At 38.4% G+C, this 27,569-nt stretch overlaps 1 protein-coding gene, 1 long non-coding RNA gene and 1 pseudogene across 3 annotated transcripts; 1 reads left to right on the plus strand and 2 right to left on the minus strand.

Annotated features, from left to right (window-relative positions):
* Positions 1–525: 525 nt before the first annotated feature.
* Positions 526–14,746, minus strand: CDKN3 (cyclin dependent kinase inhibitor 3). 2 transcript variants are annotated; one of them, XM_011385340.2, is made up of 8 exons: positions 14,603–14,746; positions 12,345–12,427; positions 10,984–11,039; positions 10,434–10,478; positions 7,869–8,091; positions 4,424–4,455; positions 2,679–2,779; positions 526–768 (listed from the first exon to the last, which is right to left on the minus strand). In XM_011385340.2, the coding sequence occupies exons 1-8, from the start codon at positions 14,609–14,611 to the stop codon at positions 682–684; spliced, it is 636 nt and encodes a 211-aa protein (XP_011383642.1). In that variant the 5' UTR covers positions 14,612–14,746; the 3' UTR covers positions 526–681. The 2 variants fall into 2 exon arrangements, with proteins under 2 accessions (XP_011383642.1, XP_011383639.1); XM_011385337.2 differs by having other exon boundaries at positions 2,679–2,782; positions 14,603–14,744.
* Positions 14,747–14,877: 131 nt separating this feature from the next.
* On the plus strand, positions 14,878–19,641 carry LOC105309222. Its single transcript, XR_897375.2, has 4 exons — positions 14,878–15,013; positions 15,616–15,877; positions 16,044–16,747; positions 16,874–19,641. It is a non-coding gene; the product is annotated as an uncharacterized LOC105309222 (long non-coding RNA).
* Positions 19,642–19,762: 121 nt separating this feature from the next.
* Positions 19,763–19,882, minus strand: LOC111735836 (annotated as a pseudogene).
* Positions 19,883–27,569: the final 7,687 nt, after the last annotated feature.

The following is a 27,569-nucleotide window of genomic DNA, read 5'->3' on the forward strand; positions in this document are numbered from 1 at the left end:
GATAAGTACTTTATAAATAAATGTGAAAGAAGGATTAAATTCATTATGTGTTGTTTCTAAGGTGAACAAGTGAATGCTCTAAAAACAGAGCAGTCGTCTGAACCAGCGAATTTGTTGTCTCTGAAAATGTCCCAGCAAATGCAGGATAAACACCTATTGGGCATGATCCAGCACTGGGAGGGAGATGACTAGATGATTTGTAGGATTCCTTACAATTTTGTATGTCTATGAAGTAGAAAAAACAATGGTAAAGATTTTGGGAGGAAAAAAGGGTGAAAGTCATTTAAATAACTTCAGCTCGGGCACTTATACAAATTTTCATACTTATTACTATGTTATATGTCACTCGATAGTTACAAATACTAAAACGAGGTAAAAGTGATAAATAAATGCAGTCAAATATTTTTCCATATACTTTTTCAGCATTATCTCCACGTAAAATATACCAGGGCAACCAGTGCATTTCTAAAAAGGAAAATTGTACAGTAGTTTTTCTATCTCCTATAAAAGATGAAAGAGACACAATGAAATTTGTCAATAAAAGCTTTAGGAATATCTGCACATACACATTTACAATCAAATTGATAACTAGTAGTTTCACTTCAATACAAATTGTGTTAGAGAGCTCTTAAATTTCAGACACGGTCATATATATACATATGCTGTTTAAAAATTTTTTTTTTATCTAGATACAGATCTTGATAGTGAATCTCCTGATGATAGATGTGCAGCTAGTTTGTCCCGGAACTCATGAAGATAATTATATTGCTGAAAAAAGTAAAGATATATTGAAACACATTGTAGAAAACCAGTTACTGGAGTAGTTACAATACTAGCAGGAATCAGGAATCAAAAGTATTTTCTAAGAACAATTCTATATCCTTTCAGGTAAGGAAGTTTCATGGGGAAGTTTTATCTTTCAATAAAGCTACATATAATGTGAAAACTATTGCTTTAAAAATCTCTGAAAATCAGAAGGTAGCATGAAATACAGTTGAATGTTTTTAAATCTGATTTCTCCCTTTACTGGCAGAAACAAATAAGATTAAAACTAGTACATGAAGGCATTCTTTTTGCTAATGGGGGTAAATAGGGAGGAGAAGGCACCTTCTGTAGCAATTAACAATGGTATGGGGCTAAGAAGGGAGGAGAAGACACCCGTAGCAATTAACAATGGTATGTTCAAGAAAATCTATTAATTTATAAAAGCCCTAGTTTTCTGCTTTTTTGTGATGACAATCCATTTGGAATAATTTTCATAGCAAATGATATTAAAATTAACAGATAAGCAAAAAAAAAAAAAAACCAAAAAACAAAACTTTATTCAGAATTTTCATAGCTTCCTAGAGGATATTTTTACTTTGCCAGTAATCTCATTTCATCTCACTAGGGAGTTGAAATTGCATAGTGCTAACTTAAATCGGCAGGGATGGGAAAAGCCTGTTTGCCACAGAATGCTGAGGTGATAGGTCGACAGCCCATATTAATATGGGCTTAATTCTCTCCAAGATTAAAGGTGTAAAACATGCATATACATACATATGCACATGTGTTTGACCATGTATTTCGTTTAAAAAAGAGACTTAAGAACATCTTGAATTTGAAGCATCATTTGATTGGAACAGATAATATGGGCAGCTCTGTTTTCAGAACTGTGCACTTAAGTGGGGTCCTGTATGGATTGGTTTTTGAAAGACCTTATTTGAGCACTGAGAATCAGGCTGCTCGGTGAAATTATCAGTTATTATAATAATTCATATTCATGACACTTGGTTAGACCTGAACCCTGGGTAGATGGACTCTGCAGCTCAAGGAGCTGTGTAAAGGCCAGGATCCTTTAGTGCTTGCTCCTGATTTAGTTCTAAAGCTGAGGCTGGGTGCTTGGGAAAGGAGGGCAAGTTAGCTTTACAGAGCTATAGATAAAGTGAAATCTGCAGAATCTTTTCAGCAACATGATTAGTATATAACAATATCCTTGGGCATTGCTATGGCAGTATTTCTGAATGTTAAGGGAAAAGTAAATGTGGAAGATGTCACCTTCGGTTATCCATAGCAAAGAGTAATTAGCGTCACTTTATATTTTTTGTATTATAGTCATTCATCTTTATTAAGTGTTTTGATGATACAATTAGATCTTCATTAGATCTTTTTGGCCGAAAATCTACCCAGGAAACTAACACGCTTATAGTAACCATCTCATTTTTCTAAAATGAGCTGAATGGGCAAAAACTGAACACTGGTAGATCCTGGGAAGTTCCAACTACCTAGAGGAATTTGAATTAGGGGCCTTGCCCATATAAGAGATTATCAGAGTTGACCAGGGCAAACTATTGATTACTGAAAACATGCTTTTCCTGCAATTAACCTTCCGAAGCCCTAAGGTGCCTTACTTCCTCCCTAGCTCAGAATGTCATATGTACGTCATTTTCCATTTCTGTCTCTGAACCTCTTGTGCAGATGAGGTCTTCTTTCCTGTGTGTGGAGTTCCCATGCGCACTAAATTAATTTGATTTTCTCTTGTCAATCTGTCTTATGTTGATTTGATTATTCAACCAGCTGAAAAGAACCAGCAGAGGGAAGGGGAAATTTTCCTCTTTCCCCACAATGCTGAATTACGGTGTATTTGTAAGGGTCTGCTCCCCTAACCACACCCACACAAGAAAAGTCAACCTCCTTACCTTTATGGTCTGTATTGCTCCAGATCCTCTTAGGTCTCTCAGGCTGTCTATGGCTTGCTGTGGTGATACTGTGTCAGACAGATACAGCAGGAGACAAGCGGCTACTAACAGAACATGATAAAAAAAAAATAGCATATTATTAAATAATGATAGAGTAGAGCATTTTATATTTAATTAGACTTATGTTGGTACAGAAGACTGAGTTTGGTGTAATTGAAATGAATTAAAAGACTGAGGCCTTATGTGTTTTCGACAGTTAAATTATGATTTTAAATTACTGGTTGAATTAAAGTTTAGCAGTGCCTTCATTCTTTCTTTCTTTTTTTTAATATAGCTTTATTGAGTTATAATTCACATAGCACACAATTCATTCATTTAAAGTATACAATTCAGTGGATTTTAGTGTATTCACAGATACGTGCAGCCATCACCAACCAATCATAGAACATTTTCATCATCTCAAAAAACCCCTGCATCCTTTTGTTAAAATCCCCCTATGACTCCATTACCCCTGCCCTAAGCAACCAATTATCTACTGTCTCTATAGATTTGCCTATTCTAGGCATTTCCTATAAATGAAATCATATGTGGTCTTTTGTGACATGCTTCTTTCGCTTTGCATAATGTGTTTTTATACATATTGTGGCATGTACTAGTACTTCATTCCTTTTTGTGGATGAATAATATACCATTGTACGGATAGACATTTTCATTTAGGTTGTTTCTATTTTTTGGCTTTTATGAATAATGCTACTATAAACATTCATGTACAAGTTTTTGTGTGGAAATGTTTTCATTTCTTTTGGGTATATACTTAGGAGTGGAACTGCTGAGTCATATGGTAACTTTATGTTAACTGTTTGAGGCAATACTGCCAGACTGTTTTCCAAAGCAACTGCACCATTTTACATACCCGCTAGCAGTATATGAAGGATCCAATTTCTCCACATCCTTGCATATTTTTTCCGTTTTTTTGATAATAGCCATCCTAATGGGTGTTAAATAGTATCTCACTGTGGCATTTTCTTGATGACTAATGATGTTGAGCATCTTCTTCATGTGTTTATTGGTCATTTGTGTATTTTGTTTGGAGAAATATATATTCAGATCATTTGTCCATTTTGAAAAATTGGGTCATTTGTCTTTATTATTGAGTTATGAAAGCTCTTTATATATCCTAGATGAGCCCCTTATCAGATATATGGTTTATAAGTATTTCCTATTCTGTGAGTTGTCTTTTGATTCTGATAGTGTTCTTTGAAACAAAAAGTTTTCAATTTCTGTACTGTCCAAAACTAAAAGGAGTAACTGTTACTCTAATGTGCCATTTCATTAACTGTTCTTTTGTCCCTAACACATTTTTAAAAAGTTTAAGGTAAACATATGGTAATTAACATTGGTTTTCATACTAATGTTACCTGCGAATATTATTTAGAAGCTACTGTCAGTATCATAACACCTGCATAGGGAGAATATTAGAAAACAAAACAAAACACAAGAATGCAGATGCTAACATGTAAATTATTTTGTAGAATCCACCATAGCGATGCTGAAAACAACCCCCAGTCTCACCCATTCTTCCTAGGGAATGCCAAATTTAGGGCCTTAAGTAATCCTTTGGGGTTTAGCAGACTTTATTGTGTTTGGTTTCACTTTCATACAGTGAGCATATGGCCCAGAAACAGGAGTTTGCCTACTTTGAAATGAAAAAAAAAAATACTGAATAATGAAAATATATTTCTTACCAAGACAAGATCTCCCAACTCCTCCATAACAGCTGAAAGGAAAGTACAGTTTTGAAATTTGCACATTTTCATTTCATCCCCACAATTACAACTACAGGCTTGTTCTTTCTGCCTCCTAGTTTTAACTCTAATGCCTAGCATAGTGCCTTGCACACTGAGATGAAATATCTGAATACCTCTAAGGGTCAAGGGAGGCAGGGCCTTTTTAGTGACTTCTTTAAATTCCGGGATCCACATCTGAGCAGTGGAACATATTACTGAATAGGTAGGAGTCAGATTGTTTTACCAATGGCCACTTGGATTATTTTTCTCTGTCTGGACAAAATCTTAGTGGTTATGGAAAAAGAGCTGTTGGTATAATAACTTCATTTATCCAAAGAGTACAGAGGTTGTGTATCAAAGAGGTTTAAGAGTATAAGCTCTAGAGTCCCACGGCCTAGGTTGAATCCTGGATCTGTCATTTATTAGATGTATGAACCTAAGGAAGTGATTTAGCTTCTCTGGGCCTCAGCCTTTTCACCTATAAAATGGTTTCAGCAATAGTACCTAGATCATAGTGAGGAGTGAATGAGGTAGCATTGTAAAGGGCTTAGAACGGAGCTTGGCACAGAGTAAGAAGTAAATGAATGTTAGTATTGCGAAGATATTAGCAGTTCTGCATAACTGCATTTCTCAGAAAAACGAAGATTAACCCTGAAAGCAACAAAACCATTTTAATCATTTTTGAAGATCCTAAAAAATGCGTTGCACATGTCCTAACTTTCTTAGAGGGTGTGCTGAATCTAACTGGGTGCTGAGACTTAATTTGAACATCAATCACTGTAGTATATTGTAGATGAAGCTCTAGGTACATATCTTGTGATAGGATGTGAGACAGAGGACCAAACAGGTGCTGACCTCGAAAGGGGTTCGTGAACTTGCTTTCTACAGTGTCCCAGATGTAGGCCTGTTTCAGAGATAAGGATCTACCATGGAAAGGTAGAGAGAGGTAGAACACTGCAGTGGCTTTCTGAAAGATTAATACTACTTTAACACTCCTTTATACCTTTTGCTACTCTTATCTTTCCTCCTCTCTCTGATTTCCACTCATCCTTCAAAACCCACCTCAAATTTCATTCCCTGAAATGCCTTTATGTCTCCACAGAAACCATTGCTGTCCTGTGTGCCACCTCTTACATATCTTGTGTGAATCTCTTTGCACTTATGTGGTAGTGTTGTTAGCTGTGGGTTCCTTGAGGGTGGGGACTATGCCTCACAGGGTGTGTTTTATAATTCAGTTTGGAACACAGTAGGTGTTATGGGCTGAATTGTGTCCCCAGAAAGATATATTGAAGTCATAATCCCTGGTACTGTGAATGTGACCTCATTTCAAAGTAAGATCTTTGTGGATATGATCAAATTAAGATGAGGTCACTAGGGTGGCCCTAACCCAATATGACTGGTATCTTTATAGGAGAAATATCATATGAAGATAGAAACACACAAGGAGGATCATGTAGTGACAGTCAGAGATTAGAGTGATGCAGTTGCAAGCCAAGGATCTACTGCCACCACCAGAAGCTGAAGAGAGGCAAGGAAGTTTTCTGTCTAGAGTCTCAGAGGGAGTTTGGCCACGGTTTTGACTTTGGGCTTCTAGCTCCCAGAATGGGAGAGAATAAATTTCTGTTGTTTTATGCTACCCAGTTTATGGTACTTTGTTACAACAGTCCTAGAAAATGATATAATATAGTAGGCAAGCAGTGTTCTCCGATTTTATGAAGGAATGAAAATGCCAAGGGAGAACTGTGAGACAGCACTGGTAGACAACAAGAGAGTGAAAAACATTTACCAGGATAAATTCTAGAGCTGTCTAGCAACGTGGGCACTCAAAGATGGTAGAATGGATGGAAAATTGTCTTTGTCCAAACAGTAGTCACTGTAGGACACTTTTGAAAGGTATAGGACAATGAAAATTTCATCATCAGATGCAATATTTTATGTGAGCCTGAAGCATTTAACATATGCAAGGCCACTCACCCATCTTTCCAACCTGTTTGTATTCTGTTCAAACAGAGCATTCAGTACGCTAGAACCTGCTAGAGTGGAATTTGTTGTTTCACTAATCTGAGCTAGTTTGATGCCTGGAATCTTTTTAGTAGAGGCTGCTTTCAAATATTTATTTGAAAAAAAATCTCAGAATTGGTTGGAAAAATGGGTTAAAAAACTGGAAAATATTTTTCGCTAGCTACATCTAATTATCTAATGCTATTTTACTTAGATTTAGAAAATTTAGCATAGACAACTATTTAGTCTAAAATTTTGCTTTTACAATTAGTAATTGCATACACTGAGAGATTATGCTTTTCTCTAGAGAAAGCTTGGAAACCATAGACTATAGAATGGCTTCTATATATTTATTCTCTACTTGGTAGGCTACACTTCTCTGTATATCAGAGTTGAGTTTGGCCACAAACAGTTTTGTGTCCTCAAAGACCCTGTACTAGTCGGTTTGCCTTCAGAATGGTAACTATTGGCATGAGGGCCCTGAGCTCTAGGTGGAAGGAGAGAAGTTGGCTGGGCCAGCCCTGAGACTACCCGGTTACTTGGTGGAGTCTGCGTACTGTTTAGCTTAATGCAATGACTTCAGGGAACTTAGGGCTTTTGTAGTATCAAACTATTTAGTACTCTATCTTGTTCCAATTGGCACAGAGAAGGACCAGTTTGCTACCTGCGGCTGGCTTACCTTCCTCTACTCTGTGTCTCACTTCCGGCAGAGCACCTCTGCTTCTTACCCACAGCACTACTTCTCATCTTTGCTACTGTCTACTACTGGTTGTCACTCACTTCGTCCTTTCTCCAAGCCATTTTTTAAAATTCTTTCATCATTTTTTTCTTAGCCTCTTTTTATTTTGTTTTAAACTTTCATACCAGCAGCTTGTGTAGAACCATAGACAAACAATAAGAGTCCTTCTTTCATTCTGGTAGCAAATTCATGTCATCAATTATAATTTTCAAGACATATTTTTAATATTTCTTATTGCTTAGGGATGATTTCTTTGCTGCTAATTTTTTTAAAAATTGACTCTCTTGCTCTTAGAAGCGATCGAAAGGCTGACCAACAAGTAAGGTTAACGAGATGAATGCCTCACCTTTTTTGAGAAAGGGTATCTCAAAATAATAACTAAAGGTCTAAGGCAAAATGAAAGAAAAAAAAAGCCTGTAACCCTATTCTAAAAATTTTCAAATCTACTTATTTATTGTCCTTACTCTTCAAAAGTTATGACAGCAAATATCTGCGTACACGCTCTGTACCAGGCATTATGCTAGTACTTTTCATCCTTTATCTCTTTTTGATCCTCGCAACAAATTACAAAGTAGGTAGTAACTGAATGAGGATGCAGTAATTCAAAAAATCATTCTGACTGGGACATTTCTCATGTAATGAATGGAGAAAAGGAGAACTTACTGTATTAAGGTTTTTCGATTATTTTTAAGGCAGATTGCAAGCTCCTCCATTATTTCACAGCAGCTGGCTATGTCAGGAGTCCCTCCATCTGGGATGGGATGATGATGCGTGACAATTCCATATTGCTGGTAGAGGTCCAGGAGGTTTGGGACTCTATATTTTGACAGTTCCCCTCTGGTGCAGAAAACAAATATGTCTTGTATACCATAGCTCTTTAGTTCTTCTGCCAATAGACCAAGATACACAGACATACATGTTCAAAACATTACAAATTTAAATATGGTCAAGAGTGAAAATATGGAGTTAAATTTCTTAAACTGAGTAAATAACAAACAATAATCTATAAATTCGAAGTGCTTATTGATAATCTAAAACGTATCGATCTGTCTTCAAACTAGGGTAAAAATCAAGTCACTAAGCACAAAATGGGATTTAGAAACATCTGAACTGAAAGATGATTAAAATTAAATCTGACTTTATAATTCAAAATGCTTTTTACCGAATTTTAAGATGAGTCAATTATATTACTATTCTTGAGAAATAATTTTACAATACATGCTGCTTTAAAACAAATTTAAAAAACATATAGTATTTTAAAACAAACTCTGAAGAAGGGATGATACTATATGTTTTTCCTGTTTTTCTTCTCATAAAACCAACCATGTTTGCTACTTTCATCACTCTGTTTTTTTGTTTACCCTAAGCATTGTACAGAAAATCTCCGGCATGGTCATGGTGCCAGTGTTCTTGTATTCTCCCCTATATTTGTTACTGTACCACACCATCATGTATTTAATTTTGGGACTAGGTCTCCAGGAAATAAAACATTAACTGTATTAGAATTATGTAACTTAGACACTTGCACTATAATAAATATGATCCAAGCAACAGTTCTGTGGACCATTCTATACACTGGAACTTTCTTATGGCAATATTTACTATAGAGCATTTGGTTCATAATGAATAACTAATTCTGGGTGACCTGAGCCTCCTTGCCCCTCCTGCCTCCTAAATACAACAAGATTTAGTTATTTAAGTATAAAATGCCTTTGATTATGAACCTCTAGATTTACACTGAAATGTGGCTAGTCCAGATTGAGATTTTTTCTAAGTGTAAAATACATATCTGATTTAAAAGATTGAGTACAAAAAATCTATCTCATTCATAATTTGTTTTATAATCAAAGCCCATTGAAATGATACTATTTAAGCTATATTAGGTTAAATAAAAATGTTGTTAAATTAATTTCACCTGTTTTTTACTTTTTTAAATGTGGCAACTAGAAAATATAAAGTTACATATATGGCTTCTGTTTGTGGCTCCCATTATATTTCTATTGGATGGTGCTGCTCTAGATAATACTATCACATTTTTGTACTTCTAAAAGGATTTAACATGTTGTTAACGTACTTAACCATTTTTAATGGTAGGTAATTTTCCATTTGCCTCTTATACACACTAAATAATTTCCATTATACAGTGGTTTTCAAACTTCCTAGAAAGGACTCTTAGGAGGAACTACAGGAACAGCTGCAGGGAGATTGTAGGCCTCCTCCATAAAACATTGTCATCCATTTTATATATTGGATTCCATTTAAGATTTCATTGGAAAAGAAAGGGTTTGCTAAAACACTGGAAACCCCTCTTTCAGAAGATACTAAATGAATAGGTCTTTCCAAAATGTGCAAGATTGGTACTTGAACCAATGATTTACATTATATTTTGTGTATGACTTAAATATTTTCCAAATGAAAATTTCCTACCATGGTGGGTGTCTCTAAATCAGAAAATCTTTACAAAATCTGCAAGGGTCAATTAATCTATTAGCCTCTTTAAGTCTTTTTTGGTAGGTAAGGAATAAATTAGAGAGAGTATATCAGCAAATTGATATCCTAAAAAAACCAGAAAAAAAATTTTAAGATTTAAAAAATCTGTACTGGTCAGAATCAAGCAATATATACATTTTTATTTTGATGTTTTATAAAGACATTGGCAGGACTATTAGCTTTGAGATATTCCAGGCCAACCAGAAAAAAATATTTTAAAAATACAAGATTTTAGTATCATGCAATATGTAAACTCCAGTTGGGATCATTAGACTCGAGGCTACAGTTGTATGAACATCCGTGGGCATGCAAAGATCGGACACCACTCCATCTTCCCCACCTACATGCTGGCTCTCTACATTTTCTATCCAGACAATTTCTACTATCACAGTCAAGTCTGTAAAGAACAGCATGTTCCAAGATTTGTGCAGTGCAATGTCAGTTTTCTATTTACATACTTTTCTCTCTCCAACTTATACATTCTAAACTCAAATGCAATTTCTATATATAACTACGACAATCAGTGAAAAGCAATGCCATGCCTAGTAAATGAAGAGTTTTCTGTGCTCTTCATAAATATCTATTCACTTATTAGATAAGTCAGTAGTTTGAAATTTTAAGAAATATCAAATATTTATTTGGTATACTGAGAAAAGACTACAGTTTATTCTTTTTGACAGATATTTTCAGTGTTATGAAAAAAAAACTGTTAATACAGTTGTTTTCTATTATACCTACCTGTATCCTTTTGGATATTTCTTCTAATATCTTTGAATTTACAACCTATAAGTAGTAATAAGACAAGTGAAAAAGTCAGATCTGGGTCATACATAACAAGTATATTTAAACATACATATAGCTACTTTGGAAAGTCATCCCACATGATCATTTATATGTTCAAATTCCATTTTGAATATGAATTTCAATTTCTTATATCCTTAAGAATATAATCCAGGGATTCTGTGTCTTTTCTGTAATAAGTACCTAGCTATCGTCCTCAGCTTCACATTGTACCACAGTGTTTAAATTTTCATAAGACAGGTAAAATAGAAAGGTAGAACTGTGAATGTGGATCAGAAGGGTTGAAGAGTAGATCTATGTTCCTTTACCTATGGCCCCCATGAAGGCTTCCCAAAAGTGAATTCCCCATACAGATAAATGGTCTGTGAAATTCTCCTATTGCTCAGTACAGAGAATGATATGTTAGCTGACAACAAAACAAATCAACACAAAAGAAACACAAAATGGTGTAATGTATCAATAAGAAGCCAGCTGTAGTGGTACCTACCTGGAAGAGCACATAAACCAAGAAACTGAGAACAATTCACGCGTGACAAGGGGAGCCTGAAAAGAATAAAACTTTATCAAGTTTAGTTCAATTTTTTAAAAGTTACAAAAGTTATAAATGGAAATGCAATTTAACCAAAGTGCATGCTTGCCACCAAACAAAGGTATTTTAAAGTTTTACAGTAGTCACAAAACAAAAATTTATAATTAAATATCAATGGTCACAAAAAGGCCTAGCAGACTGGAAATTTTTGAAACAGAGACTTATCATTTGTTTTGTTACAGTTTAAGTTTTAAAAGTGGCAGGTTAATTTAAACTTACCATAATGATAATAATGCCTAGATTGCCTATAACTAGTATAAAATATACTTAAGTTTCCTATGGTATGTTACCTGAGATATTTTGTCTTAATAACCTTAGGTAATAAGCTAGAAAATGACCATCTGACAATTTCATCCTGAGCATTCATTCTATTTTAAGATTTCTTTGTAGGACTTCCTTAAACGGATATAATTTTATATGATAAAAACCATAGGCTACCCATTCTTTGTTGTAATGGATTTTGGTAAAAATGAAATAATTTCAAGAAATCATAGTCCCAGTTTGTAGTACTCAGGGACAATGAAGGCAGAGGCTCACCTTGTTTGCAAGACAGAAGATGAGTTTAGAGGAAAACGGGAGGCAGCATATAAATAGCACTTGAATTAGAAAATTAGATGAGTTTTTAATTTAAAAAGGGGGTTAGAAAGAGCACCGAAAGATAATTGCTATTTGATGGCAGAACAAAAACTTTAGGGACAACACTTACATTTTTTTTCTCTTCCTATAGTAGAGAACAGCATTCGATTGCTGGTTATAGAGAATCTGGTATAACCATAAATCACTGCCAAGATTTAGAAGTTGATTTTATATAGAAACGTGCTTTTGTTATTGTATCTATGATAATGTGGCTTTTACCTTAAACAGTGTCTGCTGACAGATGCATTACAGAGGCACATAGTTCTAGGATTTGACTAAATGATAAATGATTAAATGTTTCATACTATGTTTGGTACACTAGTCTTTTGTCATAAAAGAATAGGTAAGTTTTGGTACTAAATGGGAGATCATTCTAGTCTGATCTCAACTTCCTTGTTTCTGTTATGGTTTTCTCAATGTATAAAGAAGGACCCATAATCCTCTAAAGGCCTAATTTTATCATGGACAGTAATCATGGAGTTAGACGACCCTTAAAGATTATAATTATATAAATAGTAGAAGAGAATTATTAAATATATTCAATATGTGGACTACATTCTACAAAGATTATGATGTACACATCAAATATTTTAGCTCATCATTGATCAGAAATGTTAACATACCATGATATCTGAATTGGAGTCTGTTCATCTTCAATAGGCTCTTCATCTGATGAGTCAAACTCACTTGTTTGCAATGAACTAGGCTTCAAAAGAAGTCAGTTATGTTAAATCACTGTAATGAATATTTATATATAGTCTTAGTATAGCTGATCTTTGCTTAACACACACTGCATATTTGTAATTTATTCAATATGGAATATCAGAGAGATTGGCAATATCAATAATAAGTTATTGCTATTTACCATCCTATACATAATTATGACACTATGTAGTGGAAAGAGAGTTGGTTTGGGAATCAAGAAACCTGGCTTCTGGTATTGGCTCTGTCACTTACTGTATAATCTTGGACAAGCAACAAGAGTTTATTCTGGATCTCAGTTTTCCACAGCTATAAAGTGAGGAGATTAACTCATTTATTTGCAGACATTTCTTGGACATCTTCTTTCATCAAGTTCTGGAGAGTAAAGATCCATAAAATAAACAGCCTACCTCTGGTATAGCTGGAGACACAGATGTGTGCACAGATTACTGGAGGAAGATCTAAGTGCTAAAACGAAAGCATAATCAATGCACTTCAGGGCAGAAAAGGGAGCGACTATTTAGGGAGCTGGAGAAAGCTTCACAGAGGAGCTGCATAACTGGGTTTTGAAGGATAAGCAGGAAGTTTTAGGCAGATCAAGAACAAGTTAAGGCAAAAGGAGAAAAGGCTTTGGGAATTGTGATACAGCAGAGGAGATAAAGCTAGAGATGTAGTTTTACCTACTCCATTTCTCAAAAAATGACCCCCATACAGCCTAGTAGTTCAGTTGCTGGGGGAGGGGAAGTATAAATGGAATAACCTGTGAATCACTGGGTTAGAGAGATTGAGATGGACTTTGTGTGCTGACCTAAATAAGGAGTTGTAACTCAATGCTGTAGGCATCGTGTATACATGGAAGACTTCTAGAGTTAGACTTATAGGACCAATAAAAAAACACACCTTTTACTTTCTACTTGGAACCAACTGAGAGATAAGAAACTTGAGAGGTGAATGGAGATCAACACATTAGTTTTATTATTGAGTATCAAATAGTGGATATGGCTTTAAAGCTGTGATCAGGTGAGCTTGTCATTTCTTCACTCCAGAATTGGATTCATCCATCCAGTCACTGCAGCCAATGACAACCTAGGGCTCCAGGGTGGCAGAGAGCACTTTAGAAAGTACTCTCTGCAGAGAGAAGGAAGAAAGGGTAGGGCTACTTGTGTTCAGCTTCTCTCAAACTTGAGGATCAGATTACTCACGTATCCTCTTCTGAGGACAAGTGGAGAAAGAGGCCAGGAGAGAAGGACAGCTGATGTCCCTCCACATGATAACATCGGGATAAGTAAGTGTAACCAGTCCTTTTAAGTAAGTGTAATGTCCTTTTAGCTCTGAAGCTATATTCTATAATGGTCTCGTTTGTTATTACAAGATTCCATTACAGAGCCAAATTAGAATATGGTTTTGAGTTGCTTTGGCTCTATCTGTATTATTATTATTATCAGCTCAGCTCAAATGAAGGCCCTTCAATAACGTTGTCGACGTTGTGAATCAGTTGGGACTTCAGCGCCTTGCATCTATTTTTTTCTTTCTTTCTCTTCAAAGCTGTTTTAATGATTCAAGATTTTCAATTCGTGTGGCCAACTTACTCAGGCTCTCCTAGCCAAGTTTACAGATCCTAACATAGTTTGACATTTCCGCTCTCTCAGGCGCAGGGATTCTGAACCCCTGGGAAAAGCACACAGTGCCAGGTGGCCTTGGGAGATGGTGATAGTGGTGACAACACCCACAAGCGGGGGTTGGCAATCATCTTTCATGAAATTTTCCTAATCTCCGGTGAGGACTACTCCCCAGGGGGCACAGGGTAGCCGTGGACATTCTTTGGGGCTGCAATATCAGGCAGATTGGTACACCGAGACACGTAAGCTCTAGAAGCCCCAGTTTCTTCGGTAAAATGGGGCTCAGCCCTCTCCGGCAGGGCTGCCGTGAGGCTTAGGCCAACCTGCAGGCGACAGCCCACAACAGGCGCACAGTGAACGTCCGTCTTTCCTTGGCTCGCCACTGACCCTGTTCTTTCTCAGTCATCGCTCTCGCCTGAAGTGCCACCTCCCTTACCCAAGACGGTTGCTGCGTTGAGTCATTCCGCGACCAAGCCTAGGCTGTCCCTGGGCCCAAGAACTGGCCTCGGGACCGCTCCCATCCCTGCAGCTTCGCTCCTCCAAGTTTCAACCCAACTCACCGGCTTCATCGCAGGCTGCCCCACGTCTTGACCACCACCGCCTCTCTGGGGCAGCACCGGCGTCTCGCAGCCCCAAGTGGACACCGTCTCTCTGCTCAGGTCATTGGTACATCCTTCTGTGAGGTGGGGCGTGGTGTCTTCTAGGAGCCAATCACACCCTCTCTCAGTTTCTTACTCCGCCTCCGGATGCCTAGGCTCGGCCTCTCACCGCTCATTGGTTCTTAGATGGTCTTTGAAAGACGCGCGGGAGGAGGGCTCTGTTGAACTTTGATTGGCTGGGAGAGCGCGCTCCTTGTACCAGTTGGGACCGTGAACGGGGCCGAGCGGAAGCGTCTAAAGGCAGCTCCAGCGCTTTGCAGGTGCCGGGGAACCCCTGCTTCCCTCATGACAGGATTTCATAGTGGTATCAGGGTAGGGAGTTTTGTTTTGTTTTCTTTCTTTCTTTCTCTTTTTTTGTTTCGTTTCCTTAAGAAAAAGTTTAAGGGCATGAGCGGTGAGGAAGCATCTTATGAAAACACAACACATCCCATAGACAAGCGGTCCCCAACCTTTTCGGCACCAGTGCCCCTATGAGTAGGTGGAGCTGAGGCGGTGGTACTAGCGCTGGGGAGCTGCTGTAAATACAGATGAAGCTTCCCTACCACCTTGGCGCTCACCTCCTGCTGTGCAGCCTAGTGCTTAATAGGCTATGAACCAGAACCGTCAGCAGCCCGGTGGTTGGGAACCCCTGCCATAGACTTTATAATTATGGGCACATCTAGTCATGCAAATACTATGGAAATGGCTAAACAATTTAGAATATAAAGTTACCTTGTATGATATTTTATGTTCTTTATCATTCTAGGATCTAGACTGGTTAGGGTGTAGATCAACCTTCCAGTTTACTAAATATGAATGAAATAATATTGTATGAAGGGAAGATAAAAATCTCCAGTCCAAGCGCCAATGTTTCTTACATAATGAGCTATAATCTTTATAAAATATGTTTGATTATTCTCTTCTCCATTCTCCAGGCTCTATTTTGCTGGCCATGGGGAAAGAAGTCACCTGGAGCAATATCACCTGCTGATCTGACAAAAACATGCAGAAGTTTCAGCTCCCTGACTTGTGTTGTGGAAACCAGTGGATATAGAGCTATTAGGAAGAATTCTTTACTAAAGAAGTTTGACTTAGAGACTGTATCAGTCAGGGTTCTCCAGAGGAGCAGAATCAGTAGGATATATTCATAAAGAAATTTATTTTAAGGAATTGGCTCCTACCATTGTAGGAGGATTGGTGAGTCCAAAATCCTATGAGGGAGGCTGGGGGCTTAAGACTGCGGAAAGAGTTTCAGTGGGAGTTCAAAGGCAGTCTGCTGTAAAATCGAGACTAGGTGATGCTGCATATGAAGTCTAAAAGTTGTCTGATGCCAAGTGCCCTCTTGACTTTTTCTTCTATCCAGGCTTTCGACTAATAGGATGAGACTCAGCCACATTATAGAGAGAAGTCAGCTTTACTCAAAGTCTATCAATTTAAATATTAATTCCTTCCAAATACCCTCACAGAAATATCCAGAATAATGTTTGACAAAATGTCTGGGCACTATAGTCCAGACAAATTGCTACATAAAATTAACCATAACAGACACATCGGACTTGATTCATCTATTCTTTGACGTTAATAAATATTGAACACCATCTGTGTCCTACGTACTATTCAAAGTGCTTGGAATACCAGAGTGAACTAAACAAAGTCCCTGTCTTCATGGGGCTTGCATGCTATTGGGGGAGATAGTCAAGTAGTGATAAGTGGTGTGAAGAAAAATTAAAACAAGCAGAACCTGATGAGGATGCTATTCTAGACAGAAAAGTCAAGGAAGGTATCTTTGAAGAGATGTCATTTGAGAAATACCCAGAGGAAGAGAGTGAATCATTTGAATAGTTAGGGAAGAGCTTTCAATCTGTCTGAAGAGTAAGGAGGTACAAAGGCCCTGAGATGGTAATGTCCTAGGTTATTGAAAGAACAGCAAGGAGGCCAGACCAGGAGAGGCTGATTGAGTGAGGTAGAATGGTAGGAAATAGGGCAGAGCCTTGTGGGAGGCTTCAGAGCATCTTTGCTGAAGGATTCAAGAGAAGTTCCAGAGAAAGATTAAGACCTGGGCTCTAGGTAAGGTAATTCATATCTCTATGGCACAGGGGAGCAAGTCCTCTCTGGGCAGGTTTCAGGATGTTGATACTCCCTCAATTCCTAACTCTTGCTTTCTTGCCATTTCTCCCCATGTTGTCTCCACAGATGTTGTCTTTAATCTTCAGCATCAAGTGTCCCTTCCATTTCCTCAGATCATACCTTCCCCCTTGGAATTAATGAAGCCTCTTCAAGTATTTTGCAAATTATGTCACCTCTGGCCTCAGAGGGATATGAACACAATCTCAGTCTGTTCTGGCCCCTGCTGTTTCTGCAGAGAGGAGAGGATGAGCTCCCATGCTAGGAAGGGGGGTGGAGGGGTGGGATAAGTTGGACTATATCAATTTCTGTTTGTTCTCTCTACCAGCGGGACTGTGTCCAGGCTTTGTCTTTACCCGAAAACAAACACATCTTACCTTTGTGATGTAGTTTTTTTTGGGGGGTGGTCTAGTCCAGGGGTTGGCACATTTTGGCCAATGGACCAAATCTCACAGGCCTGTTTTCATGACATTTTATTGAAATACAACCACACTCATGTGTTTAAATATTGTTTATGGCTATTTCTGTGTTTTAACTGTAGAGTTGAATAGTTGCAGCAGGGACTGTATGGCCTAAAAAGCCTAAAATATTTACTGTCTGACTCTTTACAGAAAAAGTTTGCCCACCTCTGGTGCATAGTCTATGACAGAAATGTATATTTTTTCTAATAATATGACTTTAAGTCTATTTCTTACAAAATAAAAGTCTCGGCCTTATTATGCTAAAATATTTTCTTCTACTTGGCTTGGTCCCTTTAATTATGGAGGTTCCCACATAAACTGACAAGGCTTGTGGCTGAGCCATCTGGTTAAATGGCCTAACAGTAACTTGGTTTCTTCCTAATTTCCAGGCATCTCCCCTGAGAGGAGGAGTAGAGCTTAAGTTCAGCCTGTCACACCTGTAGTTTTCAGTTAATGTTTGGTGTGTGACTCATGGCTGTTAACAGAAATGTGTGTGGTCAAAATAGTGTAGAAGACTTATCCAAACTAGCAAACATAAAAGTGTTTACATATGTTCATAGACAGATGAGTGTTTTAAGAGACGCTCAAAGAGAAATGAAACGTGATTGCCATCAGTAGTTGCACTAGGATGTATATTTTACAACTAGATCTATATTTTAAAAATATTTTAATATTAATACTAATAGATTTGACATGTGTGTTAGGGAGAGAACACTGGAATCTTAGAGTTAAATGCAACTCGAAGAGAACATACTCCTTCATTCTTGACACAAGTTTAAGAATTTCTTTTGCGATGACAGTCAGATACAGTATATGACATTTGCAGTAGAAGTGTTATTTTCCCATTGTTTCTTTCTTTGATGAATTACTCCTTTCCCATTTCATGTCATCTTGTGGGCATGTGACTGGGACTGACCCATACATGTACCCTATTCCTTTGGTCACAGTTATTAGTCCAGGGAATGCATATGATGTAAACTGGAACATCCTTCCTGGTCTTGTTTGCTTTGATTGCTGGAGCTCTTATTTTCTTCTTTACCTTCCTAAGATTTCTGCTTTACCTCAGAATGATGCAGAGTTCTAATTTGCCCTGGATAACTGGAGTAGACTGTAAAATTTATTTAAAATATTACTTACAATTTGAATTGTCATTGCATTTTTAAATTGGAATAGATTGTCTTTTCTATAACAATTTCACCCATCCCACATTACTCTTCTGCAATGTGACTCTGCCATGCTCCATCATGAGGTGGTGTATAACACTCCTCTTGAATATGGACTGGCCTTAGTGACTAGTTTGATGAGTAGAATGTAGCAGAAGTGACAAATAATAAGCTCGATAAAATTTCATACCCATAACCAGTACCCAGATCAAAAAATGGAACATTACCAACCCCCAGAAGCCTCCTTTTATGTGCCTGTCTGCTATCTCTTACAAGGTTACCTCTGTTTTGACTTTTGAAACTATTGCTTAATTTTGATTGTTTGCGAATTGTATATAAATGGTATCTTTTGTGTCTGGCTTCTTTAGCTCAACTTTATGTTCGTGAGTTCATTTATGTTGTCATATGTGGTTATACTTGTTCATTCTCGTGGAAGTATTTCATTGTTTGAATATACTAAAATGTATTAATCCAATCTGCTGTTGATAAACATTGAGTAGTTCCAATATTATGAATAGCGCTGCTAAAAACATTCTTGTCCATGTCATTTGGTAAACATACACATACATTGCTGTTGGGTGTATACTAGGAATAGAAGTGCATATGTTTACCTTAGTCAATATTGCCAAACAGTTTTCCGAAGAGGTTGTACCAATTTACCCTTCCACTTCCAGCTGCTGTGCCAACTGTGCCTTCTCTGTTGCTACTAAAATTACCATCACAGGATTTTGCTAATCCTTGAAATTTTAATGAAACAGCTTTTTTTAAAGTTTCACTGGCTTTTTAAAGCCATGGAACCTGGGTCATAGGACATTGGGTGCAGCCAATGTCCTATGACCCAGGTAAAATCATCCCTCCCCTCTGGCCCTGTCTTGATGTCATTGAACCCAGTGTGTGTACTTTGACTTTTCCCTTAGGGTGAGCTACTTCCCAGGAGTCCCCTGGCCTCTCCTGTGTACAACCCCTAGCAAGATTATCTCGCCCTCTGCCAGCTGTGTCCAGGAATGCCTGAGTCCTGAATGCTTGGTCTCAAGCTAGGATGACCGCATATCCGTGTTGGCCTGGGTTAGTCCTGGTTTATGACTGTTGTATAGCTATACTTAATAACAACTCTTTTGCTTTCAAGTGTCCAGGTTTAGGTGGTAAATTGTATGGTCACTTTCTCTCAAGCCATCTCTAGGAAAGTTTTCCAGAGGTAAAACAGAATCAACAGCACATTTTATTTTATCTTATTTTATTATTTATTTATTTACTTTTAGGCGAGGCAACCCTTGGTTGACCTCACAGATTACAAAGACCTTGTCAGTTTACAATCTCTTATTTTTTATTTTTTACGCCTATAGCAACTGGTCTTCCTTAGGTGGTCTCCCATCCAAGTACTAACCAGGCCCGATCCTGCTTAGCTTCCGAGATCAGATGGAATCGGGCTTGTTCAGGGTGGCATGGCCATAGACTCAACAGCACATTTTAGAACAGTCAAGAAAGAATATGTAGAAAAGAATTTTGAACTCCGAAGGATGGTGCTGGCATTGCAATGATCTGCCTCGCTCGCTGCCCCTGCTTTTCTTCTCAGCCCCAACGTTGGCAGCCACTTGACTCCACCTACAGGTTCTTATCTGCTCTAGTCCTAGATGGAAAGAGTTGGAATAGATGGTTCTGAAACTCAGTTGGAGGTGTTGGGCCCATCTGGTGTGCCTTGTGTCTAGTTTTCCTAATCTGGCTTCTGCCGTTTTCTTGAGATAGTTTCTGTTTCATTCATATGTTAGTTCTGAGTGGGGATCGATTATTTCTTGCCATTCCCCCATCCCCAGCCTGCCTTGGGACTGGACTCTGGCTCCTGACCCTCAGGCAAATTAGTCCTGCTGTCCACTGTCAGCTTTCTCCACATGGCCTGTCCTACCCTGGTGCCTGCCCTACTCCTCCCATCATTTTGTCACCTCTTGTCACACTTGCATGTGGATTCCCACTAGGAAGGCAGGGTGCCCCATCAGAAAGGGCAAGGGCATTGAAGTCAAAAGGCCTAGATTCAAAAGAGTCTGACTTCTGAGCTCAGAGAATTTCCTAGTGACTTTGACTGATATGAATCAGTGATCAGGGGCTAGATCTGTCTCTGGGAAAATCAGATTTCTGAACTTGAGGAATGAAGGATGTACTTCAAAGAAGCTGCGAAAGAAAGCTCGGAACAGCTGGTTTGATTTTTCACCTTCCTGTGAGGAGGCAGTTTGGCCAGCTCCTGAAGGTGAGCTACACATCTTCCCCAGTTGCTACAGCCCAGACAGCTTCTTACAGAGGAGTGTAACCAGCACCTTTTCCCCATCCCATCTCATTGGTTTTGGGGAAACCAATTTGAGAAATATGCCATGAGTAGTGAAGAGTCTGATACTCTTAAATCTTCTGTTTTTCAGTAATACTTAGTTCATTTTCAACCTAATTTAAAATAAGAAGGAGCATATTTACATCACTTTGTACTAGAATGAATTCAGAATGAGAAGGAAACATGTATAAATATTCACATTAATGACCTAAAATATAAAACAGAAATTGGCAAGGCCAACTAGATAATAGTTCTGTTCTTCCTGGAATGGGAGATGGCAATAGAGAAAAGTAGCTTTTCAGTACACATCTCCCTCCCATACAGAAATCCCCAGTGTGAGACTCAGATCTGATTAAATGAGTCAGGCTTACATTTATTACAGTATATTACAAACATTTTTCAGCAGTCAGAAGTGACTGGTGTCTCCGTGGATTTGGCTAGTTCCTGGCAATTATGCACTTGGCTGCTAGTATAAATCAGTGTGCCAAATGCCTGGAATGACGATCCAGCTCTGAGCGGCTTTCAGTCTGGAGAGGATGTTGTTCAAACACCGCGTTCCTTCCCAGGGTGGCCAAGTCCTGGTTGCAGTTCTGTCCTTTAAATCCATTTATCCTGAAACTTGACCAGAGAGGATAGGGCCACATCCCTTGCCCCTTTCAGCTTCCTTAGCAAACACCTAGGGGACCGTGCATGGATTTTACAGCATCTGTCTGCCGCTGAGTCCAGAAGTAGTTTCATGCCTAGTTACTTAATCAGAAAATCACATTCTGAACATAACATGTCAGACGGATTATTAGAAGACACTGATCCTTTCAGAGACTGTTAAGTCTTGAGGCCTGGCCAAATCTCAAACTGAATTATGGCATTCTTTTTCTGAAATGTCCTTCCAGTTTTATTTGAATGAGTACTAACCAATTTGTCCTCAAATGTAGCTGATTCACACTTGTTCTTTGTGCTTCAGCCCCTTACTAGGAAGAGAGGCTGTTGCCTGGCATGTCCTGTATGGCAGTGGAAGCTGTGAGAAAAAACCAAACACTTTGTGGGAACATGAGTAGGGATTATCTTGGCATATATGGAAAGGACTAGATAGAATGTGTACTCTATGAGGCAAGACTTTTTCTGTCTTGTTAATGACTGTAAACAGTATCTAGGCAAGCATCTGGCTCATAATAGCCACTAAGTATTTGTTGAATGAATAAATAAGTAAATGAATAAGTTTAAGCCCGCTCTCTTCTTTATTGCACAGTAAATATCATTTTGCCCATTCTTTATTCTCTTTTATTTTCCCCATTTTCTTTTTATTCAGTTCGAAGCAATTAAAAGCATTTTCTTTACTAAATGGGGCAAATTGAAAATAAATATAGCTGCCTTGACTGGGGCCTTATGTGTACTTGTCAGTCTTTTCACTTATTCCTGCTCCCTTCCTCCCCTAACCTTCACTGCTCTCCTCAAGAAGTGGCCCCCTTCCCCTGGCTCAGCCTGTGACCTCGCCTTCCTTACAGAGAAAAATTTGTCTGCACCTGTAACATCATGTGGCCATGACAATGCTCACCTCTTTTCCTATAGTTCAAACGAGGCATCCCTTCTATACAAGACAGATTCCTTCCCTTCCATGGAATCTTGCAACAGTGGTTTTCTGCCTTCTCCTCACTTTTGGCTTCTTGATAGCCCACAGAAGAGCTCAAGTCTCTCCAATATTAACACACACACACACACACACACACACACACACACACACACACACACACACACACACACTCCAAATCTTCTAAACTAGCTCAATATTTTTTACCCTTACAGCCTAGTTTTTTAATAGAAAGCTCTGCATTCAGAGATTCTACTTTCTCACTTCTTGTTTATCCTATGATCCTTCACAGAATTAAACAAGAAAAGAAAGTTTTTTTCAGAAGGAAAATATGAAATCAAAAAATATATCTCTCCTTTAAGTATAGAAATATATATTTTTTTCTTCGCTAGCTAGCTAGATTTATTAGGATAAGTGCATACATCTCAAATCGCATTTTATCAAGAAACTTTCTGTTGGTGAAATATCTTGACAACAAAAGAGAAAAATAAAAGAAAAATTTTTTATTGTAAAACTTGTTTATAATCCAAGAGGAAATCCACATTTGGACCCCTTATACTGAAGTTTGTTTTAAGGTTGGTGGACTGACTAGGTGAAAATAAATAATAATTCTTAAATTGAACCAGTTTATCTAAATGAGCCAGCAGGACATTTGCTTATCTTCTTTCCTGAGGTGCACAATTAGAAAAGGTATAAAAGAAAGGCCATGTAAACTCCTCTTGGTTAAAGGGGACAATTTTAAGTGACTTCTTTTTCTCGTGGTAAAGTCCTTTATAAAGTCATTTCTGATATTTTTTTCCTGAATCTTAAACACAACATAGTGTCTTTTGTTTGACTATTATCTTTCACACCAACCATGCTTAGAATTCTGGGCCATACCTCTGTATTCTTCAGGTATGCTCTGTGAAGGTCACCTCCTGATGGCATTCTCCTGTCACATTCAATGAACATCTAAGGCGACCTTTCTGTGATCCTTGATTCTGATGTCCGATCCCTTCTTGAAATTCCCTCTTCCTTTAATTCTGAAGGAGTGAGCTCTCCTAGCTCTCTCCGATTCCTCCTCTTCTGACTGTCCTGGAAACTCGGAGTCCTTTCCTTGGCTTTCTTTTAACAACCCATAACCCCTCTCCCCCTGCTCCCCTCCTTGGCTGTCTTATGGATCCTAATCTCCACCTCTAGTCCTTACCTCTCTTCTGAGTTCCAGACCCATGTACACAACTGCCTCCTGCTTTGATGGCCCTCAGGCAGTAAAGCTCAAGGCTAGAATTATGGTCCCTTCCTCTAACTTGCTTTTCCTCTGTATCACTGTAGACCCACATCTGAACATCATCCTGTTCTTCCCTGCCCTATCTTCTCCATATTTAACTGGTGACTAAGTATTGCCTTTTCCACGTTTTTGGCCCCCTTCTCTTCATCGCCACTGCCACTGCCCCAGACCAGGCCTTATCAATTCTCACCTGGAATACTGAGTTTTCCACCTGCTTCCTTGTTTCTGCTCATTCACTTCTCCAGTGCATTTTCCGTGTGAATCATTTGATGATGCCAGAGCTACCATTCAGAAATGCAAATCTGATCATGTCATCTCTCTACTGAATACCCTTTACTAGCTCCCCACTGTTGAGGAAGTTCAAATGTTGAGCATAGCATAAAAGATTGTTAATTGAGCTATGTATCTTAGCTTTCTTGGGGATCTGAGACTCAGAGGCCTACAGTGGAAAGAACAGTAGGAGTGGTGGGTGGGGGTATAAATTGGAGACTTTATAATCCCATCTAAAGGGGATATTCTTTGGTTCCAGTCAGTGGTTGCCAGGTGGGAATTTGGGCCCAGTACAGCAAAATTAAGCTTTTTTTTTTTTTTTCCCATGACAAACTGGATTTTTGTGTTAAATGTTCTGTTTTTTAAATGTTGGAAACTAATTTAAAAATTAAAAACACTGTGTGGTAGTTCATTATGAAAATGAAAAAGAAAAACACGCGATCTGTGGACCAAATTAAACACATCTGTGTAAGCTTATGCAAGATTGGTGCCTATATCTATAAACTCCCCCTGAATTCTGCATTATAGCCACATGGAACTGCCTCCAGTTCCCTAAGCATGTGGGACACCTCCTCACCTTTGTCTTTGCTGGCTTTCTCTGTCTGGAATGCCCTCTTTCCTTCTCACACTCCTCTTACTCCATTCCCATTCTTTCTTCAAATAAATGATAAAGCATTTACCCGTACTTGTCAAGTCTTCCCTCAGAAGTCCCTTCTATCTGAAGCACTTCCTGACATTGCTTCACCCCACTTTAGGAAGAACCAGCCCTTCTATCTTTGCCTTCCAACAGGTTCTATGGAACTTTTTGTTTGTTCATTTGTTTCCATGCTGCAGTCTCTAGACTTTAAGCCCCAAGGGGACCCAGGTCTCTTTTCTAATTTATCCGTGTATCCTTAGTGCCTAGCACAGTGATTGGCACATAGTAGGCCATTAATAAATATTTGTCGAATGAATAAATTGCACAATATTTAGTTGGCAAGATGTATACTTTCTAAAATGGACACTCGCTTTAATTTTTATAAGAAAAAGACAAAATGTTATTTTATAGTTGAAAACTTAATATTATTCAAAACCCGCATAATTATTGCCTTCTTTTGGAAGCTAGCCTCCAAAGATGGCCACCAATGAAACATCTCTCCCCTAGAATCTGAGCTGGCCCTGTGACTTGCGTTTTGGCCAATAAATGGGATGGAAGGGACACTGTATGACTTCCACGGCTTGGTCATAAGAGGTTTTAGCACTTCTGCCTGAGTTCCTTGGAATACTTGCTCTTGGTTCACTCTGTAAATCCAGCTCCTGGGTTGTGTGGAGCTCAAGTCACATGAAGAGGCCACATGAAGGCCACTTACAGACTCCTGCTGGGCTCCCAGCCAATAGCTAGTATCAACTGTCAGCATGGGAGTGGGGCATATTGGACATCCAGTCCAACTGAGCCTTCAGATTGAAACCACAGCCAGCTTTGCACTGCAACTGTGTGACCGTCCCCCACCCCCTCAAGTCAGAATCATCCAGCTGAGCCCATTCAAACCACAAAACTGGGAGATGATAACAAAATTACTCTTTAATTAGTTTTAATTTAATTACTTTTGTTATGTAGCAATGCATAGCCAGAATACCTTGGAAGTGAATAGACTATTATGCTTGAAATTATTATGTCAAGAATAGTTTGACCTGAAACAAATATAAAATAATGTTGAATGTCGGGAAAAAAAAGAATAGCTTAAACTGTCTTGCTGTAATTGACCTTAGAGTTCTGTGCTACATTATTTCACAAATAACCTACTTGATCTCATGCCGCAATGGGAGTTTTTAAATATCAAATTCCTTCATTTAGAGTTATGTACTACTAATACATTTTCATTTTTATAAAACAATCTTAGTTAAGTTCTCTAACAGGTTCATACACATCAAATCCTTATACAGCGAGTAATGTGATGACGAAAAATTGTCAGTATGAATTCCATTTTACAGTAGCCAGTACATTTTTCATTTCATTAGAATGAAATTGTAGAAAATATTTTCTATGGTTCTTTCTGTGGAGCAGTTATTCTCTAGTACAATTATCTATTGCATGCTTTAGTCAATAACATTTATTTAGCTCTTATTGTTGGATAGTTCTCTCTCAGCCATTTAAAAATTATGCTATAATTTACATACAGTGCAACCTACTCTTTTTAGTGTACAGTTCTACAAGTTTTGACAAAGGTAGAAAGCTGTGTAACCACCACCACACTCAAGATACAGAACAGTTCCAGCACCCCCACAACATCCCTGGGCCCCTTTGTAATCAAGCCTCCCCCTTGACCAATATCTTTAAAAAATAATTTATTGAGGTGAAATTCATATAACATAAAATTAGTAATTATAAAATGAACAATTCAGTGGCATTTAGTACATTCACAATGTTGTGCAACCAGCACTTCTGTTTATTTCCAAAACATTTATTTTATTTCAAAGCAAAACTCCTTATAGTTTTCTCTCCCATTCTTTCCTCCCTCAATCCCGTGACACCCACCAATCTACATTCTGTTTCTATGGATATATCTATTGTGGATATTTTATACAAAAAGAATCATAAAATATGTGACCTTTTGTGCCTGGCTTCTTTCACTTAGCAAAATGTTTTGGGGTTCATCCTCTTTGTAGCATGTATCAATACTTCATTCCTTTTTTACAGCGGAACACTGCCATTGTATATATACGATCTTTTTTTGCCCCTATAGTTTTGCTTTTGCAAGAATGTCATACAATAAAATAATAGTCTGTAGCCTTTTGAGTCCAATGAGATGTTTTGGTCTTTGCTTTTAGAGTGTGTGGTGCTTCGAAGGTCCCTATCCCTATTACACTTTTTTCCTAATGGCTCTATGGGGGCATGATATCTTGGGGTAATGACTTGTGTGTATATTCCTCCCCTAGGCTTTGTTGAACTTCCTCCTTTTTACTTTGAGGCCCTATCCAGAGCCTAGGCACATGATATTAGCCATCAAGGTTGTTGATATGAAATATCAGAGAACACAAAGTGTCTGAATCTTCACTTAAAATTCCAAAGCCATTTTATGGGTATAAGTATGATTTGTGAAAAATTCTTAAGGAGTCAAGTTTTTACTCCTCTGAATCACAGAAGAGGTGAGGTAGAGGCAGAAAGGTATGAGATACTGCTGTGTTTTTAGAGAAAGCAGCAGCTGCCCCTCCCACCCTCCTCCCAGAGAGCATGTGTTGGGAAAGGAGCAGCATTCAAGGACATTTAGATCTGTAAGAGGATACAAGGACAGAAGGAGCTTGTGATTATTCCCAAGGTGGAGCCTGGGAAAGCAAGCAGATGCTGGAGCTTCCCTACGGCACAGGTGAGATGTCCCTGAAGAAGTGTAGATAAGGCAGTGGAATGTGTGAACACTGAGAGGGCCTCAGCAGCCCTCCCAGTTTCCTGGCCTAGTGAGCCTTGGGAGAGCCTAAACGGTTTCACATCACTCAAGGAGGGCTTGAGAGTTAGCCAAGAGGCAGAGCAAGAGCAGTGGGGCCTGAAAGGTCTTTTGGTAGGAAGACCAGTCTTGGTGAGAGTATGTACTGAGTAGCTGGGGACCAGATGGGAAGCTAACCCCCCTCACCAAATGCCGGGCTGGAAGGTCATCCATCAGAGCCGAGGGCCAAATGGAGCTGAACTTCTCAGCAGAAGCTAGTGTAGGGCAGTTGATGGCAACAAGAGAT

The sequence above is a fragment of the Pteropus vampyrus genome, unplaced genomic scaffold, assembly GCF_000151845.1.
Source record: "Pteropus vampyrus isolate Shadow unplaced genomic scaffold, Pvam_2.0 Scaffold15, whole genome shotgun sequence".
NCBI classification, from domain to species: Eukaryota; Metazoa; Chordata; class Mammalia; order Chiroptera; family Pteropodidae; genus Pteropus; species Pteropus vampyrus.